This window comes from Chelonoidis abingdonii, chromosome 3 (assembly GCF_003597395.2).
Source record: "Chelonoidis abingdonii isolate Lonesome George chromosome 3, CheloAbing_2.0, whole genome shotgun sequence".
NCBI lineage: Eukaryota > Metazoa > Chordata > Testudines > Testudinidae > Chelonoidis > Chelonoidis abingdonii.
Genome location: NC_133771.1, coordinates 208810630 through 208827147, shown reverse-complemented (window position 1 = coordinate 208827147; position 16518 = coordinate 208810630). Strand labels below are relative to the sequence as shown.

At 40.5% G+C, this 16518-nt stretch overlaps 1 protein-coding gene across 2 annotated transcripts in view; it reads left to right on the top strand.

Annotated features, from left to right (window-relative positions):
• PLCB1 (phospholipase C beta 1) overlaps positions 1 to 16518 on the top strand; it is a 645127-nt gene that overhangs the window by 541668 nt on the left and 86941 nt on the right. For both annotated transcript variants that reach the window (XM_075064491.1, XM_075064492.1), the window contains exons 30-31: positions 12102 to 12159; positions 16220 to 16306. In XM_075064491.1, coding sequence (XP_074920592.1) covers positions 12102 to 12159; positions 16220 to 16306 — 145 coding nt within the window. The remainder of the gene's footprint in view (positions 1 to 12101; positions 12160 to 16219; positions 16307 to 16518) is intronic.

Sequence of the window (16518 nt, the reverse complement as noted above, 5' to 3'; positions counted from 1 at the left end):
AAAAAAGAGAGAGATATTTCTTAGGATAGTCCTTTGACTGCCATGTCCCCTTCCCAAAACACAAACCCCCCATAAAATTCTTCCCCCTAACAGAGGTAACATACAATCCTGCCCACATATATATACATTATATATCTTTGCATTTAAATACAATGGAACCCAAAGACTACTTTTAGGACTTTTCTACAACTTTCCAGGAGATTTAACATGCAGTGGATCATGCAAATTCGGCAGTTGCTTAGTGGCATCTAGTGAAGACTGCTAAAATCGACTGCCAAGATCGCTCTCCCAGTCGACAAAGCATAGTGTGGACCCCGCGAGTATTATATAGATCTAAGCGACATCGACTTTGAGTACGCTATTAATGTAAGCTCAAATTGCATAGCTTATGCTCAACTGTTCCAGGATAGTGTAGCCAGACCAATCCCAGTTATCTTCCTGGATCCCAGTCCCAGGTCCCCTTGCAAAAACCAATCCCAGGCTACACCTCCTACTGCACAGTCCCAGTCTCCTTGTTCAGTCCAGCCCATTCTTCTCCTCCCCCTGCCAGCCTCCATCCCGTTTTCCTGTTCTGCCATCTCATTGCGTTTATATGCTACTTCTCCCACCGGGGCCATCCCCCACTGCTTCAGCTCTTCTCCCCTGCAGTTGATCAGTGGAGCTGCACCGATGCATTGCATTTGTAGTGTGGACATGCCTCTGCCTTACAACTATTGTGAGATTTAAGTCTGAAGCTAACTCCCTGCTTGCTGTAAGCAAGGGATCTTAATTGGGTGTCACGAGCTGTGCAAATTAAGGTCCCACCGTTCCCTATGAGAGAGCTCTGTGTGAGTGCTGGGATCTGCCTGCAAAACTCCGTTGCAGGACGGATGGCCCATAAAGGCTCTCAGGGACACTGGCTTTTCTAAAAACTACCGAGTTCAAATGTATTTGTCTCTTCAATGTTCTTGTCACCATTGTGTGAAATGCATGTGGGAATGCTCCTCACACTTATCTGATTAACTTGTCTGGTTTGAATGGGAGACGTGTGATTATATCGAGAGAAAGTGTTTATAGTGCACATTCATAAAGCACAGCTATGTTCTTATCACGTTACGAAGGTGCTTTCATCGACTCCATGGTTAAGGTTGGAGTTTGATTTTGCACTTATAAAGAAGCTCTATGTTTTTATATGAAAAATGCGTATAATCCTCACAAACTTCCATGCTTACTCTCTGAGTGTAGATTGGATTTTTCTGAGAATTTACAAGTAGGGGCTGTGAAAGCTGATTAAAAAAATTAATTGCAATTAGTTGTGCTGATTAAAAGATTAATGCACGAGTAATTGCTAATTGGTGGCTAATAATACAATATATACATGCATTTTAATAATTTGGCGGATGTTTTCTAATATTTTCAACATATATCGATTCACACACTTACAACACAGAATACCAAGTGGCCAAGTGCTCACTTTGTATTATTATTTTATTACAATAAATATAGAGAATAAAACAACAGACTCATTACAAGTACTTGTAGTGCAACTTTTTTCAATAGAACATTAACTACAGAATGTAAGAATTATGTCAAAAAAAAATTTTAAAATAAACAATGTAAAACTTAAGAGCAGGTGTTGCTTCATCTTCATTATATGTGTTCTTATTGTTCTGTGTAGCTTGTATTTATCAGTGGCGATCCACTGCGCGAGTCCTGGTCAACAACAGTCCAGAGAGGTCTGAATTTTAATTTATTATTAAATGAAGACTTCTTAAACATTTTAAAAACCGGCGTCATTTAATTACTTTACATTCAACTAATATGTTAGTTATAATATAGAACTTATATGTATATATGTATGTATCTTCTTCTAAAAATGTTAAAAAGAGGTATTACTGGCACACAAAACTCTTAAATTAGAAGTGAAGTAATGAAGACCCGGACATACAACTTCAAAGGTGGCTGAACCCTTGCTTTAGACCAACAATCAATTCAGTCCTAAATTCTTGTATCGTAACAAATACACCCAGACAACCTCTATATTGTTTTAACATTGTCTGTATGTATATATGTCTTCTTCTCTTACTTGTTTCACGATCACCTGATATATGTGTTATATGTAATCTATGAGCATTCGCTATGGCACCTGCGCGTTGTAGGACCATCCGTCACAAAGCTATTTGACATGCCAAGATGCGCTAAATAAGATTCATGATGTCCCTTCATGCTCAATCCACCATTCCCAGAGGACATGAGTCCATGCTTATGATGGTTCTGCCCCTCGATAACAATCCAGCAGTGGGATCCGATGCATTTCATTTCATCGTCTGAGTCTAGTCAGATTAGGTTAATTTTCTTTTTTGGTGGTTTTTGGTATCTGTAGTTTTTCCGCAACACGTGTTGCTCCTTTTGGAAAGACTTCCTGAAAGCATGTTCGCACACAGCTCATCCTCTCAGAATTTTGGAAGGCAACTTGGGGATTTCTTAAATCTTGGGTCAAGTGCTATAACTATGCTCTAAGAAATTCCAATTGGTAATACTTCTTATTTGTATATTTGGTCAGATTTTTGCAGTGAAAAAGTGTTCTTAAAACAAACAAACATGTGCTGGGGTCATAATCGGAGACTGCCTGTAACATGAAATATATGGCAGAATGTGGGTAAAACAGAGCAGCAGAGACGTATAAGTTGCGCCCCCAGGAGACACGATCACAAATTTATTAACACGACCCCTACTTTTTTTAAACGAGCATCCATCAGCATGGAAGCAATGTCCTCTGGAACGATGGCTGAAGCATGAAGAAGACATATGAACTTTATTGCATCTGGTACATAATATCTTGCGAACAAAGCCAGCTAACAACAGTGCCATGCAAGAACGCCTATTCATCACTTTCAGGTGACATTTTTTTTTAGAAAATTGGCTAGAACATAGAAGTAGACTGGGTGGACCTTGTAGAGTCCTAAAGTTTTACTTTTTTGCGTTTTTTTGAGTTCAAGTTATTAAAAAACTACTTGTAAGTTGGACCTTTCATGAATACAGATTGCACTACAGTACTTGTGTGAGGTGATTGAATAATATCTATTTCTTTGTTTTATCGTCTGTACGGTGCAAATATTTGTAATCAAAAATATATATAAAAGAACCACCTGATATTTTTGTATTCCGTCTTGTAACTGAAATCAGTACATTATGAAAATATAGAACAAGCGTCCAAAAGATAATTTTAATACATTTCCCATGACTAACTATTGTTTAAACAGTGCGATTACATCCCATTTTTTTTTGGTAATTGTGATTTAACTTTTTTGAGTTTAAAATTGCGTGAATTAACTGCGATAAATCAATGGCTCTGTTTATAAGTAATATCTGTAAATTAATTTGAGTTAAGTTAGGATTTCGAGGTTGGAATTGAGTTTAAAGTTAATTGAGTTAAGGTTAATTAAGAATTATTTTAAGCATATTCCAATCTTTTCTTCATCTCAATTAGCTTAATAAAAGAGGGCTCTTTCAAACTTGCCATTAGGTACCATGGTTACAATTTTGTGCATAGGCTATATATGTAAAAACGAATATGTAAAAACAGAACAAAAAAACTATGTTTAAATAATTTAAAGGATAAAGATCAAAGTACTCAAATGGTTAGAAATACTAGCATGTATTAACTGACCCATAAAATATAATTTTCCTGGATGCCTGGGGCCCAATTGTTGCCCCTATAAAAGACCAGTGGGCTGGGCCTGGATATGAGCAGGAACGCGAATCTCGCCCACTGATTTTATTTCTCCTGTCATCAATTCTCGTGTATTTTGTCATGTATACATATACTGCATATGGAAAAAACTATTGAGGAAGTCAGAGGAAATAAACCTGCTGTTTGGTGAAATTAACTAGCACTTATTGGGAAATCAAATATTTCTGTCTGAAATGCCCTCTCCACTTGATTTTTTCCTCCTGCTGATTGAGGTCATCTTAAAAGTTTGGATCACCTTTGCCCAAGCAATATTCTTTTATCATCTCAAGATCAAATAGTGACTTGATTCTCAGATGGCACTTTCTGCTATGGCATAGGTTTGATAGGTCCTGAATTGAGTCAGCATTCGAAGTCTTTCACAGGCCAGACAGCAAGACTGGCGTCTCGCTTTCCTCTCAGATGCTCTAATCTCAATTTGCTTCACCTTTCTTTCTTCCTCACAAGCACACTCATCAGAGATAATCATCAATTGAACGAACATGAAGAATTGGTAAGCACTTGGTATTACCCCAATGTTGAATGAATGCATTCCACTGACAGAAGCTGTGAGGAGAAACATTGCAGACAGTTCGCACTCAAAGTGAGGACATGCCAAAGTTAAGGAGGCGTCAGACCCTTATCACTTCCCCTTGGGCTTTATAGTCTGGTCTGTGTTTTATGTGATCCACAAGCTGTTTCTCAGATAACAGAAAGTCATATAGCATTTTTCCTAGTAGCATTCCTGTTGCATATCTGTATATTTTGAAGTATTGTGTCCTTCCTACACAAGATCGGGCCACACTGGGGGACAAGGGCAAGTGGGGGAAATTTCGCCCGCAGGTCATCAGGGCCTTGACAAGCCCTGGCCCTACGGCGGTTCGTGTCCTGGTCATTCGGTGGCATTTCTGCCGGCGGGTGGATCCTTCAGTGCTGCCGAAAGACAATGGAGTGAAACTGAAGGGCCCGCCTGCTGCTAGCGGAAATGCTGCCGAGACCGCCTCGGAACCACCACCTGGTGAGAACCAGTGCCACAGTCTTCCCCCACTTTGCTCTATAGCCTGAATCCGTCTGTGCAGCCCTACATAACATAACCAAGTTAACCTGTAGACAGAGTAATATAGCAATGTGCCTTTGTGTTTGCAGTTGGAGACCGATAAGTAATCCTTGCTTACCCTGATGAGCAGTTATCATGATTATTCCAAAGTCCTCAGAAGCTGCCTTGGTTTGCGTAATGAGCTATGTCTAAATGGGCTGTGTCCTTATCTTTTATTTGGATGTAAAGTTTGTATTACTCTTCTTGCAAAACAAACTTTTTGGACTAGTATTTAATTATTGTAGGGACTTCATATTGTCTGTAAACTCATCCTGAGTACATTTACATTTCAAAAACACATAATGACTGTTCCCCAAGCTTGGTTACACACTTTTCTGAATGTTCAGTTATGAATTTATGTAAATAATTACTTTTTCGATAAGAAACTTCTGAACAGTTTCCTCGGAGACTTTAATTTTCTCTGATGAAATTGATTCACACAGACAAATGAGAATTCTGTCCCTTAGTTGTATACTTTGTTATTACTGTACCTTCCAGAAGAAGGGTTTTATACCTAATACCCTTCTTTGTTTTCCTGCAAATAGAATAAAATTTGGATTTACAACTACCCTTATTTAAACATTCTCATATTTCATGGTTCTAAAATTGTATCCTCGATTTTCACCGAATTATTCCCATAGTGGTCTTCAGGTGAAATATATCAGGTGATCCTTATTTATCTCATAACATTGTGGAAGTTAGTCCATATGATGTAGGGAAGTATTATTTCCCTCAATTTACAGATGGGAGAAACTGAGGAAGAGAGTTGGGTTGGTTTTTTTATGGGCCACTCTGTGTTCTCACTGAAATCACCCAGAGGTTCATTGTTTCTGGCGGGAACAGATTGCTTAACTTTGCCCACCACTCATGAACAGGTGTCTGGCAGAAGCCGAATATCAGATCTTCTGAGTCCCAGTCCTGTGTTTTAACCGTAGTCCTTTGCTTCTATATGAAGCAAAGATGTCCCTTCACCAATATGCATGAATCTATTAACTCTCATCCTAGATGGATCACAACAAAAATCAAAATCGTTACACTAATGACAGAATTCTGTTCATGGCAACTGTATACCACACTTGCAGAGAAACTGAGAAGAGCTAGACAAATGGGCACAGAGAGTCAGTTTGTAATTATCGATGACCACAATTATTCTTGTTCATAAGTAGGAAAACGCCTGAAGCTAATGAGATTTTTATGTGTAAGTCCAGCAGCCTCAGAAGAATCCATGGCTTAACTAATAGAAGTGGGGCTACTAGACTTTTTAATTCACATATACATACGTGATGATATAATAAACCACTAACATCTTGGAAGAAAATCTTGTGTATCATTATGATGACAAAAATGTTAAAATGTTCAGTGTATTTTTGGGGCTTTTTTTAGCGTCATCTCAAAAGCTGCACAAGATGCTGGCACGAGGAATGTCGAGCAGCCAGTTAAAGAAACTGAAAGAGACTTGTGAAAAGTTACAGATGCTACTACTCACATATAACTAACTAAATCTTCTTCCACAGCATCTGACTTCTGGTTGAAAATATGTATGTGTGGGTGTAGCCTTTATCTTATTCTCTTTCCTGTACGAGAAAAGAAGGAGTTAAAGAGAAAATGGGGACAAGGAAGAGGCAGGAGAAAGATCCACAGAAAGCTAAATCCAAGGAAATAAAAATCAAGTGGACCGAAGTAAGATGTATTCTAAAATTGTGTTGATTTTTATGACAGAGGTTCAAGGACATTTGGTCGCATGGTGACATCAAAAGAAAAGACTCAACTATGAAGGATCAGTATGATGGCACAGTAAGGGGGTCACCAAAAAAGGAACCATGCCACCTACCTATGAATGAACCAAAGCTCCCCCCCTTTTCCTTCCTGCCGCCGCTTGCCCCCTATCTCCTTCCACATGTAGGAATTGCTTCAAATCAACATGTAAAGTGACTCATGTGGGAGTGTATCGTGGATTAGGCCTGGATTTGCAGAGACACCCTAAAAGCACTATATAAATTAAATGTTCTGTGGGCCATTTTTTTATATGCAGCATACAAAAAGGAAAGGGAATGTGGCAGGCTGGCGCGCCTGCATGGAGCGCAGTACTAGGTTGGGTGCCTTGGTTTGAGAAATGCAACCTCATCCTTGCATAATACTTACCTTTCCTATGTTTAAAAAATTTTTAATGTTATTAGAATGATAGCTATGCACTCAAACTACTGACAGATTCCTGAGCATTTCATTTCATCCTCAACAGAAGTTTGTTGGGTAGTGGAATTTTTCCTTCTTTTAACTTTACCTATTATAACTCATTTCTGAATGAAACAAACAGCATCGTTCATAATAGAAATTTGTGTAGTTTTGTAATGTCACCTCAGATCCTGTGCTATTCAATCCCTTCTTCATGATAGCTTTAAACGTGGAGCTACCTGATTTTTCAAACAGTGGGAAAGTGAGAAGAATAGAGATTCTGTGGGTGGTTCAGTAATCTGTAAAAAGGTGCAAAAATTTGATTTGATTCATGGCTGCAACAAATAAGACAGATATTTGGGTAAGTGGGCTACAATCCTCCTCTAGTGTGCAGTAAAATAGGATTTGTTTGTTTTCCCTCAATTCCTTTTTGTAAATAAATTCCACAGAAGAGAATCAGGACATTTTAGGTTGCATTAACTGTATGTATTTTAGTTTATCAAATCTTTGTGTTTAGGGCTAGTGATCTCAGACAAGGCTTGTAGAGTGCTAGAACAGGAAACACTCTGCACTGCTACCCAGTAACAGCTGTAACTCGCGTTGTGTACCCGACCCATGACCCGCTACGGAACACCAGCCACAGGAAGATCCGCTGCCAAGGGGCTTGTGAGGTGGCACTTGATTGGCTCGCTGCTCATATAACTCAGCTAGTGGTTTTCAAGAAGTGTTCAATGTGGGGTTATTAGCTAGCTAACTGTGACCTAAACTGTATTTCCTGTTTCCTCGAGTCCTGGTATTGAATTTTTTGCACTGATTTGGACCTTGACTCGCTACGTGGACCTCTGCTACCCAGCTACTGGACCCTCCACTGATCTCCGACTTTTCCTACGCTCTGCCTCTAGCTGGGACGCCTCGGCTGAACTATTGAACTCTGATACTGACTCTGAACTCCGGTGCTTTGTTCTGCCTACTGAGCTCCTGCCACTAGTTCCTGCCTACCTCTCAAGCCAAGGTGCCTGATTGTAATAATTAAAACCAAAATTAAAAACACTGCAAAATATTTAAAACCCCAAACAACAAAAAACCAGAACAACCCCCCAAGCTTTTCCACAGAGCCACGATTAGTACAGTGTTTAATATAGTATAACCAAACTGTGTATGAGTTTGGAGCTTGGCTTGTTGTAGGAAGAAATGCATATTTTATTGATAGAAATTGAAAGATGGGCTAGCAGAGATAAAGAAGGCTACAGTGCATGACCTGAAACAGAATTAGAGGAAATTTAATATGAACGGCACCTCTAAAAGAGAGGATGACAAACATGGAAATAATAAGTGATAGTGTAAAAGGGGAAGAATTGTTTAAAGGTGTTAAAGTGGCGTAATCGGCAACAGAAACAAAATTGGAGAAAACCAGTTAGACATTATGAAAAATGTTCTAACAGTATCCATTGCAGTGGTGAAATGATTTGCCTGTAGAGATTTCTGAAAATATCAACTTAGGTGTTCAAAAAGTAGGCAAGGTAAAATCCCTAAAGGCGCTCCCTCAACACTCCTTGACCAGGAAAATCCAGTGGAGCGCAGCAAAAAGGAGCAGGAACTCGTTATGTTCTCCTCACTGTTCAACAAGTGGACGCATGTTTGCCTCCCCCACTGAAAGTAGGTAGCAGGACCTGTGGTGCAAACTGCCAAGTGGATCCGTCAAGACATCAATGTGCCAATAGGTATTTTGAGAGGATGCCTCTCTCACAATGTGGGAATAATAAAAATTAGCCCAGATTAATATATTGAGTGCCAAACTTTGGCAGGCTTCGTTTTCCTATTATCCTAATTTTCCCCTCGCCTAATGGTTTGCATAGCTACCTGGAAGCAACATATTTTAATACCCTTATGTATAGGTAGGCATTTTATCGACAAGCAATTCGAAATTCTGTTTAACCTGCTTAAAGTTGCTACCTCGAGATTTTATTGAAATATTGCACGCTACTTACCATGCATTTGGGAGATAAGATTTTCATCCCCCCTCTGCAACTTCACAAACAATAAAAATAACCATCTTACACTATATACTCAATATTACTAACATCAGGAATCATCTCTAATAAGACTGCCAATTATTCACTGTGGGCTTATCCTGTGATTCATGTAAGTCAATGCAGTTGCCCATTAACTTTAATGGTAGGAGAATGCAGGGCCGATTATGACACAGGTAACAAATTTTTCAAGCCCATGAGTGCTTTGAGAACATAAGACCCACCTGATTTCTAAATGTACCTGCAAGTCCCTGTATGATCTATTGGCAGAGGGTGTGCTAACTCTGGCCAGACAGCGCCGTCCTGAAAAAAATCTGTCTAAAAAAGGTCACTGCAGATGTAAGCTGTTGAGATGTTCCTGCCCCAGGGTACTCCCTGCCTTCTCTTAAAGTGGTGTAAAAGAAAACCCAATGAAATCAGGTCAGTAGAAACACTCTTTTGTTGTTACGCCATTCAGTGTGGGCAAGCTGAGAGTTACAACCATGGCACAACAGCATTGTTAATGAAGGAGCAGAACAAGATCATAGACTTCATAGACTCATAGGTCCAGAAGGACGAAATGACATCTAGTCTGACTCGCTGCACAAAGGCAGGCCACAAAACCCTACCCATACACTTTATAACAACCCCTAACGCCATGACTGAGTTATTGAAATCCTCAAATTGTTGATTTGAAGACCTCAAGCTGCAGAGAATACCGGAGCGCAGTGCGCGACCCATGCCCACGCTGCAGAGGAAGGCAGAAAACCTCCAGGGCCCTGCAATCCGCCCTGGAGGAAAAATTTCCCTCCCGACCCAATATGGCGAGTCAGCTAAATCCACCGAGCATGATGGGGCAAGAACTACCATGCACAGCACCCAAGAAAGAATTCTCTGCAGTAAACATCAGTTCCCATCCCATCCAACATCCCTCACAGACCATTGAGCAGACTTATCTGCCGATAATCCAAGATCAGTTGCCAAATTAAACTATCCCATCATAACATCCCTCCATATACTTATCAAGCTTAATCTTAAAGCCAGATAAGTCTTTTGCCCCCACTACTTCCCTCGAGAAGGCTGTTCCAGAACTTCACTCTCCTAATGGTTAGAAACCTTCGTCTAATTTCAAGTCTAAACTTCCTAATATCCAGTTTGTACCCATTCGTCCTCGTGCCTACATTAGTACTAAGCTTAAATAATTCCTCTCCCTCCCTAACGTTAATCCCCTCGATATATTTATAATAGAGCAAGCATATCCCCCGCCAGCTTCTTTTTGGCCAGGCTAAACAAGCCAAGCTCTTTGAGTTCCTTTATAAGGCAGATTTCCATTCCTCGGATCACCTAGTAGCCCGTCTCTGAACTGTTCCAGTTTGAATTCATCCTTCTTAAACATGGGACACCAGAACTGCACACAATATTCCAGGTGGGGTCTCACCAGCGCGTATTAACGGCACTAACACCTCCTTATCCTTGCTGGAAATACCCTCGCCTGATGCATCCTAAACCGCATTTGCTTTTTAACAGCCGTATCACATTGGCGGCTCATAGTCATCCTGCTATCAACAATACCCCAAGTCCTTCTCCTCCTCCGTCGCTTCCAACTGATGCGTCCCAACGTATATCTAAATTCTTATTATTAATCCCTAAGTGCATGACCTTGCACATTTTCACTATATATATCATCCTATTACTATTACTCCAGTTTACAAGGTGGTCCAGATCTTCCTGAATAGTATCCCAGTCCTTCTCCGTGTTAGCAATACCCCCCAGCTTTGTGTCATCCGCAACTTTATTAGCACATTCCCGCTCTTTGTGCCAAGGTCAGTAACAAAAAGGTTAAATAAGATCGGTCCCAAAACCGATCCTTTGAGGGACTCCACTAGTAACTCCTCCAGCCTGACAATTCACCCTTCAGTACGACCCGCTGGAGTCTCCCTTTAACCAGTTCCTTATCCACCTTACAACTTTCATATTCATCCCCATCTTTTCCAATTTAACACTAACAGTTCCCATGCGGAACCGTTCAACGCCTTACTATGGCCTTACTGAAATCGAGGTAAATTAGATCTACCGCATTTCCTTTGTCTAAGTAATCCGTCACCTTCTCAAAGAAGGAGATCAGGTTGGTTTGGCACGATCTACCTTTAGTAAATCCATGTTGCAATTTGTCCCAATTACCATTCACCTTAATGTCCTTAACTACTTTCTCCCTTAAAATTTTTTCCAAGACCTTACACACTACAGATGTCAAGCTAACAGGCCTATAATACCCGGATCACTTTTATTCCCTTTCTTAAAAATAGGAACTACGTTAGCAATTCTCCAATCGTACGGTACAACCCCCGAGACAATGCAGTTCAAAAGCAGAAGACAAACAGCTGCGCCCTACCCCTAAAATATTGCAGCACATCACCAGCTAAACCATCACATTAGCAGAGAAGCTCTGAGCCTTCATTTAGCCTGCTAGGCTGTCTGCCATTGTAGAGTTAGCCCCTATCCAAGGCCTACATAGTATATTCATAGGCACCTCTAAAATTCAAATGTTTCAACTGAATCCAGAGCTCCATGGCTTACGTAATACAGTTATGGAGTGAAATCTTGACCCTGCTGGAGTCACTGAGATTTTTGTCATTGACTACAGTACGACTGGATTTCATTCACAGTACCTGCTTACTGACACGAAATGTTGCGTAATGTAACATTTTGGGTAACATGTACCAGGTGATGTCCTGTGTGTTCTCTTTGGTATTCCATTTTCACACTTAAAAGAACACTGCTGCCACATAGAAGCCACAGCAGGAATGATATTCTACAGCAGAAGGACTAACTGAGAGCAGGACTTGCCTGATATTATCAGGGCTTAAAGGCAAGCAAGAGAAAATAATTTCATTGCAGGAAGTCACAGATCTGGACATTTCAGGATGTTTCTGAAGATATAATACCAACACCCTGATTCTAACATATTAGACACTTTAGAAATGCAGATGGACGGACAGACAGAACTGTCTCTTCAAGGCAGAGTCTATCACATTGGGTATTGATTTATCTGAACTGACAAACATATTGATGTAATTTTGTCGACTGCAATAATTTGTTAATCCCTTGTCCCCAGGGAGAAGACGGAAATGATTCGATCATATATCCAGGAAGTGGTGCAGTACATAAAGAGGGTACGTCAGTCTGTTGTATTTACGTTATTTGTAAAACTTCAGCTTTTACAGATTACAGTTTGACTGGAAGTTATCCGTGGAGTGATTATGAGCATATACATTGCACTGTAGGTGTATGTGCACCCAATGCACTAAAGTCGGAGACCTTTGCAAGCAGTACCACTAGGGGGCGCATTCCCTCCCCATGCACAGAGCCAGGGCATAAAAGGGGCATAGCTGCCACCTTCTTCTCAGTTCCCTCTCACCAACCATAGCGATATTTAGAGCTCCCCAGCATTCATGAGCCTTGGTTAGTCAACTTAAGGATTTCCTCACTTTGTGCATAGTTATAGTTCACTTAGTATAGTTATAGTTTAGCTACTTAGGCTTTTGCCGGCAGAAATGTGCCACATGCAAGGCCCTTATCCCCTTCACTGACAGGCACAACAGTTGTTTAATTTGTTTAGGCAAAGGACACGTGAGGGACAAATGCCGTATCTGTACCTCATTCCCTATGAGGGCAAAGAAACAGAGGGATTTCTGATTTAAGGTTTATCTTCTTGAAAAGGCAATGCATCCCTCTTCAGAGCATGATCCCTATGACATGAGAGCAGAAATTTCCTCCACAAGGAGGGCCCCTCCAGCTGCCATGGCTCCAAAGCTAGTTTTGGGTGAGAATCATAGATCTCCTTCCTCTCCTGCGGCCTCCTCAACAGGTTCAGAACTTTGAAGCAGATAGGCTGCACTCCTCATCTCAAAAAATGGTGCTAAAAGTCCGCCAGTGCCAACTCAGCACTCCTCGTACACTATCTGAGGCTGCACCGCTGATGCTAGCTCCAGTGGGTCTGTCAAGACCAGTGCTTTCTCCCGTCGTGGAGAGATCTTTAACCCCAGCACTGGTGAATCCAAAACCAGCTCCAGCAACAGAAAATTTACCCTCATTATTGGTGCTTGTCTGCTTCCACCAGCACCATCAGATGCTTCATCCTACCTTTGGTGCAGCACTGTGTATCTTCTGTGCCCAGGACTCCACCAGTAACCACTGGACTTTCCTGTCTATTCAATGAAAAGAGAGTTATCTTTCCTCCTCGTCAGACTCGGACAACGATAGACCTTTATCTCTGAGGTCTTTGAGATCTCCGCATGGATCTAAGCATGCATGACCCATGGAGCAAGATGAGTTATTCATTCAGATGAGTTATTCATACAGATGCCCTGATATGGTGCCCTCCACCACAGATATTGCAAACACTGCTATAGTCTCTTTGGCCATACTGGGGGTCTTGGACTGCTCTCAGGCCCTCTGGACTCCATCAGCTCCATAATCCAGGAGGAAATCACCTCTTCCAACTCCTGTAGCCACTAGTGAAGCTCGTGTGGAACCGTGAGATCCTGTCACTCAGCTTTGGAGTACCCAGACCAAGAAGACCCAATAGAAGAACTCCAAGATATTCCTCCTCTTCTGCAGATGAGTCCATTGCACTCGAGTCAACTTCAGCTCTGCCTGAGCACTTTAAGATCTTTCAGGACTTTAGAAGGAGAGTAGTTGCTTCCTTAGGAGCACAGGTGGAATTTTTGCAAGATAATCTGCACAAGCTATTAGATATCCTGCAGACTGGGAAAGGTCAATCTTCTCATTAACGAAACCCTGCAGGAACCTCCTAAGACCCTTTGGCAGACACTCATTTCACTTCCACCCACTACCAAATGTGTGAATAGATGATATATCAGGTTTCCCAGCAAGAACACAATTATTTTTTCACTTACCCTACCCAAGATTCTTTAGTTGTCACAGTGATGAATGAACAATTGAGGCAGTTGCTCCCCAAGGCTACCCCCAAAGACAAGGAGTTTAAGAGATTGGATTTATACAGTAGAGAGGCCTATACCTCCATAAGCCTTCAAATTAATGTGTCAAACTGTCAGGCTTTATTAGCCAAGAATTCCTTTATTAATTGGTGGGCAATTTCTAAATTCACAGATAAGTTGCCAGAGGAATATAAAAAGTAGTTCTTGGCTATAGCCTCTGAAGGTCACCTCACTGCCCAGACATCTCTAAATGGCTATCGACACAGCTGAAATGGCTTCATTTTCAATGGTGACACCCGTCTCAGTGAGGTATTCTTGTTAGTTAAAGCCTCCTGCATTCCAAGGGAACTTCAAAATACAATAGAAAACTTGCCATTTGAGGGCACTAAGTTCTTTTCTCAGAAGACTGATGTTCATGGTGTGCATGTGAAGATTCCTGTGTGACTCTTTGCTCTCTCAATATCTGTACCCCAGTGATGAAGAGGAAATAGTTCAGACCACAGGGACAATATGAACTTTAAGATCATTCTAGGCAGAGATCTAAGCCTTCTAGATATTGCCCATCAGCTTGGTCCACAGCAGGCCTTTCTCACCAGACCTCCGCTTCAGAACAGTCACTTTGGCATCACAGTCGAAGACAGCATACTGATCATAAATCATCTCCAGAGTTTCGGCTCCCCATTTGGCAACTGCCTGCCTTTTTTTTACAGTGCATGGACAGAAATCTCTTCTCAGCCAATTCACTTCCTTCCCCACCCTACCTTCCCCGTCCCTTTTCAGGGACCCATCTCACAAGGCTGTATTAATGCAACACATAAAGTCTCTTGGATCTGGGCGCAATAGAGGAAGCTCTTTATCAGCACAGGGGGAAAGGCTTTTATTCCCACCATATCTGATTCCAATAAAGGTACCACTAGGCATGCAGCTACTGGTACTGCTGGCAAAAATCTCTAACTTGGGTGCATTGGGTGTAGATACACTTCCGGTGGAATGTATAAGTACATAAAACGTCCTGAAGAATAACCGTTATTGTACAGGTGAGTAACCATTTTTTTTATTTTTAATTTAAGGTTTTAAAATTTCAATATTTTGTGCAACTGCCATACAGATTATTTGTATATTACTGTATATGAAATTAGAATTTTATGTCTTTTTTTGAACAATCAGTGACTGGGGGAATTAAATTATTTTTCTTATCTGAATCTAGATTTATTTTGATCTTTGTGCAGTTTTTATTCATGGAAATCATGTACGGCCTCTTGCCGTCAGGTACTGGAGAAACATTTTTGTAAATTGGTTAGGTGTCTCAAGAATGCAATGATGGCTTAAAGAACTCTGAGATCCAAAAAACATTTAATTACAGCATATGCCTTATTCTTTATTGGGTTTGTAGAACTGCTGAAATGCATAAGCATTCAAAGCAGAGCTCTGAAAAATAAAATACTTTTGTTTCATGGAAACTCAAGAGAAAATGTTAGTTGTTTTATGGTTTTAACTGTTTTTATGTTGTACTGAACCCCAAATTTTGCTCTGTGAAATGTGGATTAAAATATTTTCAAATCAAAAATATGCAAAATAAACTCCCATGAATTTCTTTAGGTGTTCAGTGCAGAACTATTTTAATTCAACATCTGGGTCATTTTTGTTCACAAAGGCCCCAATACAGGAAAGCACTTAAGAATATGCTTAACTTTAAAAAACATGTTTCATTTCCATGGAACTCAAGTGCATGTTTAAATGCTTTGCTGAACCAGGGCCCAAGTTCTGTACAAAAATATGTGAACATGTTTCCTTATTCAAGGCCCCAGTCCTGCAAAGAGTTCCTTTTGACTGCAGGAATTAGCCATACAAGGCTCCTTGTAGGATGGGGAGCAAAGTTTGCAACAAAATACAATACAATATTGTTTTTAAGAGTATTACATTGTCACAGATATTTTACACTCTGACTCTGAATGCCTCCTGTGAAGTTTATATGCAGTGTTGTTGTAGCCAAGTCTGGCCCAGGATATCAGAGAAACAAGCTTTTCTCTCTCACCAACAGAAGTTGATCCAATTATCTCGCCCACCGTGTCTCTCCTGTGAAGTGTGTGGTGTAGGCACCCATAAAAGAACTATTGCTAACAACCGCAGTCATTGGTGCATATCAAAAAGAGGATATCACAACTGTATTAAAAGGGTTTACAGTTGTCATTAGAGAATTATAATATTTTTAATTGAAAAAAAGCAGGTTTGTGTACTGGGTGAAACAGAACTTTTTGCTGTTTTCTTATAGCTAGAAGATGCTCAGAGTAAAAGACAGGAGAAACTTGTAGAAAAACACAAGGAGATTCGTCAGCAAATACTGGATGAAAAGCCCAAGGTAAAGAGTTTTGAATAGTGACATAATGCTTTTAAAAACTTTTTTCAGCAAATGTACCTGCTGTATGCATCAATTAATCAGATACTCGAGAAGTGTGATAGAGTTTGCACATAGTGAGAGTGTCATAGACAAGTTCCCCAATATCTGAGATTATGAAAAAAGTCAGATAGCAACCTGTTAGTGAGTAACCTCTTCAGATCCTGATCCCTTAT